At 39.8% G+C, this 4,412-nt stretch overlaps 1 protein-coding gene across 1 annotated transcript; it reads left to right on the top strand.

Moving 5' to 3' along the window:
- Positions 1-1,833: 1,833 nt before the first annotated feature.
- On the top strand, positions 1,834-3,681 carry LOC124988623 (ATP synthase subunit alpha, mitochondrial-like). The gene is given in 2 exon segments (XM_047558268.1): positions 1,834-2,270; positions 2,273-3,681. Coding segments are annotated over 2 exon segments (1,659 nt in total). The 5' UTR covers positions 1,834-1,882; the 3' UTR covers positions 3,544-3,681.
- The last annotated feature ends 731 nt before the right edge of the window (positions 3,682-4,412 follow it).

The raw sequence follows: 4,412 nt of genomic DNA, 5'->3' as shown, positions 1-4,412 counted from the left end.
TAGCTAATATTTTAATGAACAATAGAAGTTTTAAAAATAGTTTTTAAAAGGAAAACATTCAGCTCAACTCACAATAGCTAAACTATAGAACCAATCTAGGTGTCCTTCAACAGATGAATGATAAGGAAATGTGGTATATACACGATGGACTGTTACTCAGTTTTAAAGAAGAATGAAATTATGGCATTTGTTGGTAAATGGATGGAGCTGGAAAATATCATGCTAAGTGAAATAAATCAAACCCCAAAACCAAAGGTCTAATGTTTTCTCTGATATGCAGATGTTAATTCACAGTAAGGGGGCAGGGCAGGTGGTGCTAGGGAAGAAGAGAGTTACTTTAGGTAGAGGGGAGTGAAGGGAGGGGAAGTGGTATGGGGTAGAAGGAAAGTAGAGTGAAACAGACGTAATCACCTCATGTACGTGTATGACTGCATGACCAATGTGATCCTGCAATATGTATAATCAGAAAATGAAAACGTTATACTCCATTTATGTATGATTTGTTAAAATACATAAATGTATTCTATTGTCATGTATAACTAAATTAGAACAAATAAAAAAATTAAAAAGGAAAGCATTCCTCTATCATAATGTTTTATAAATGTTTTATCATAATGTTTTATATAATTCCTTTGACTTTTCAATGGTCAGAAAAATAGTGAAAATGATATTGTCCTGAAAAATGGCGTGTTTTATATGAAAGGAAAATTACTGTGACACAGATCTTTCTATTAGATCCACAAGGTCCCTTTGTTCTAGACAGTGGAACTTTCATTCATTTACAGGTCTTGAACTAAAGACATGTTATTATGTAATTCATTAAGGATGACAGGGTTTCTAAAAATTCAGTCAAGGTGTCTCAGATTTCATTAATTAAGCCAAACATTTATTGAATGCTCATCATGTGCTGGCATTTTGCTAGCTGCTGAAAATCCAGACAAATATGACATTGCCTTTGCTGGAGAGTAGGAATCTACTAAAAAACTCATTGAAAGAATATGTGGTACCTGGTAAACACTAATACAGTGTAAAACAAAGTCTTTGGTTTCTCTTTAATAAACATTTAATTTTAAATTCTAAAAGAGAAATAAATGTGCCTTTACCAAGTTAGTATTTTCCTCTAAGAACAAATATTTTTACTCTGAAATTACAGTAGGTCTAGAAGAAAAAGATGGCCCTAGACTCTTAACACTGTGCCATGGGAGGGACAGCAGAAGGCAGCAGGGATGTGCAACTGTGACATGTTTGGGTAGGTAAACTGTTGTCACACAGGTTAGGGACTGTCACGGCAAATGCATTAGTCTTATTCTGCTGTTCAGTGGCTAGATTTGTCAGTTTGGAGCAAACGCCTCTACATAATGAGGGTTTTTCCAAGTAATTGTTAGGGTTTCCAACTCTGGGACCAACTCTCTCCTATCTGGGAAGTTTGTATGGCACCGAGTACCCACATTTCTGGGTAGAAGTATAGACAAAATTTCCAAATGGGGAAGACACTGAACTTGACAAGCTCTAAGATCCCTTCCTCCTCTAATAGTTTGCATTCCAGATCTTCTGGTGAAGTTAAGCATTGTGTGTTAGGAAACTAAAATGCTCCTGAGGAGGTTTCCGAATGTGGGAGAAGTTAATTAGTTGTCATCTACATAGGGCATATTGTTAATTTACTTTTCCCAGACACCCTATTTCCCTGGATGCCTCACAAAATTAGATAAAGCAATGAAATCATAATGTGGTTTGGTGAGCTGCAAAGCCATCATGAAAAGAACAACCCAACTGGCCATCAGAGTCACCAATCCTAATGCCAGACTGTGCAGTGAAGAAAATCAATAGCCCAGTCAGTCCGGAGGCTGCGGCTGCGGAGGAACCACCTGAGGACAAACCGAAGATGCTGTCTGTGTGCATCGCCGCGGCAGTGGCCCGCACCCTCCCTCAGCGGGCCGGGATGGTCTCCAAAAATGCTTTGGGGTCATCCTTTATTGCTGCAAGGAACCTCCATGCTTCTAACACCCATCTTCAGAATATTGGCACTGCTGAGATGTCCTCTATTCTCGAAGAGCGTATTCTTGGAGCTGATACCTCTGTTGACCTTGAAGAAACTGGTCGTGTCTTAAGTATTGGTGATGGTATTGCCCGAGTTCATGGGCTGAGGAATGTTCAAGCAGAAGAAATGGTAGAGTTTTCTTCAGGCTTAAAGGGTATGTCTCTCAACTTGGAACCGGACAATGTTGGTGTTGTCGTGTTCGGGAATGATAAACTAATCAAAGAAGGAGATATCTAAAGAGGACAGGAGCCATTGTGGATGTTCCAGTTGGCGAGGAGCTGTTGGGTCGTTTAGTAGTTGCCCTTGGTAATGCCATTGATGGAAAGGGTCCAATTGGTTCCAAGACCCGTAGGCGAGTGGGCCTGAAAACCCCTGGAATCATTCCTCAAATCTCTGTGAGGGAACCAATGCAGACTGGCATTAAGGCTGTGGATAGCTTGGTGCCAATTGGACATGGTCAGTGTGAACTGATTATTGGTGACAGACAGACCGGGAAAACATCCATTGCTATTGACACAATTATTAATCAGAAATGTTTCAATGATGGATCTGATGAAAAGAAGAAGCTGTATTGTATCTATGTTGCTATTGGTCAAAAGTGATCCACTGTTGCCCAGTTGGTCAAGAGACTTACAGATGCAGATGCTATGAAGTACACCATTGTGGTGTCAGCCACTGCTTCTGATGCTGTCCCACTTCAGTACCTGGCTCCGTACTCTGGCTGTTCTATGGGAGGATATTTTAGAGATAATGGCAAACATGCTTTGATCATCTATGATGACTTATCCAAACAGGCTGTTGTGTACCATCAGATGTCCCTGTTGCTGCGCCGTCCCCCTGGCCGTGAGGCCTATCCTGGTGATGTGTTCTACCTACACTCCCGACTGCTAGAGAGAGCAGCCAAAATGAATGATTCCTTTGGTGGTGGCTCCTTGACTGCTTTACCAGTCATAGAAACACAGGCTGGTGATGTGTCTGCTTACATTCCAACAAATGTCATTTCCATCACCGATGGACAGATCTTCTTGGAAACAGAATTGTTCTATAAAGGTATTCGCCCTGCTATTAACGTTGGTTTATCTGTGTCCCGTGTCGGATCTGCTGCCCAAACCAGAGCTATGAAGCAGGTGGCAGGTACCATGAAGCTGGAGTTGGCTCAGTATCGTGAGGTTGCTGCTTTTGCCCAGTTTGGTTCTGATCTTGATGCTGCCACTCAACAACTCTTGAGTCGTGGCGTGCGTCTGACTGAGTTGCTGAAGCAAGGACAGTATTCTCCCATGGCTATTGAAGAACAAGTTGCTGTTATCTATGCGGGTGTAAGAGGGTATCTTGATAAACTGGAACCCAGCAAGATCACAAAGTTTGAGAATGCTTTCTTGTCTCATGTGATCAGTCAACACCAAGCCCTCTTGGGCAACATCAGGGCTGATGGAAAGATCTCAGAAGAGTCAGATGCAAAGCTGAAAGAGATTGTAACAAACTTCTTGGCTGGATTTGAAGCATAAAATACGGATTCACATCAAATACTGGTTTGGTTTTGTCATCATTTCTTCTAGTAACATTGTTTTCCATTTATGAAAGAAACTCTAATACTCCTGCTGTACAGAAATCACGTTAAAAATAAAAGTTCCATGTTGTGTGGTTAAAAAAAAAAAAAAATCAATAGACAGTTCATGGGCACATTTTTGTGTGCTTAAATAAAACTACAAAAACTGTCAAAAAAAAAAAAAAGAATTCATTAAAACACTTTTTTCATAGGCCAAAAAGGTAAAAATTCACACTTGGTTTCTAATGTGAGTAGAGAAAACAGGATTTCTTTCTCTTCTTTCTTGGTACTGGGCATTGAATCTAGGGGTGACTTTATCACTGAGCTACGTCCCCAGTCCTTATTTTATTTTTTATTTTGAGACAGGGTCTCACTAAGTTGCTGAGGCTGGCCTTGAACTTGGTATCCTCCTACCTTGGCTTCTTGAGTCACTGGGATTATGTGTGTATACCAAGGTGCCTGGCAAGAAAGTGTTTCTTAAAGAATGGGGATGACTGGGTACTAACACATTCTCTCATAAAGGAAGACCAAATCCTCATAATAGTGAATTCATAAACCTCTTAGAAGGTCCTAGAGAAGTGTGATAAAATGAACCATTATAGCCTAATTGACATTACCGTAAGGAAGCATAATGTTACAGATTTTTTTTTTAAATCAGAGATTTCAGTTATTTTAAAGGAGTCACATATAGTCCAATGTTTTTCAGCTATAAAATGAGTTTTTGAATTTAGATAAGAAGTTACAACATATTTTGTGCAAAATTAAATTTTCATGTTTGTGATTTTAAGAAGTCTCTTAATAGAAGCATTAACTTGGCAACATTCTTTC

This window comes from Sciurus carolinensis, chromosome 7 (assembly GCF_902686445.1).
Source record: "Sciurus carolinensis chromosome 7, mSciCar1.2, whole genome shotgun sequence".
NCBI classification, from domain to species: domain Eukaryota; kingdom Metazoa; phylum Chordata; class Mammalia; order Rodentia; family Sciuridae; genus Sciurus; species Sciurus carolinensis.
The sequence above is the reverse complement of the archived record's forward strand: the minus strand, read 5'-3'. Positions and strand labels throughout refer to the sequence as shown.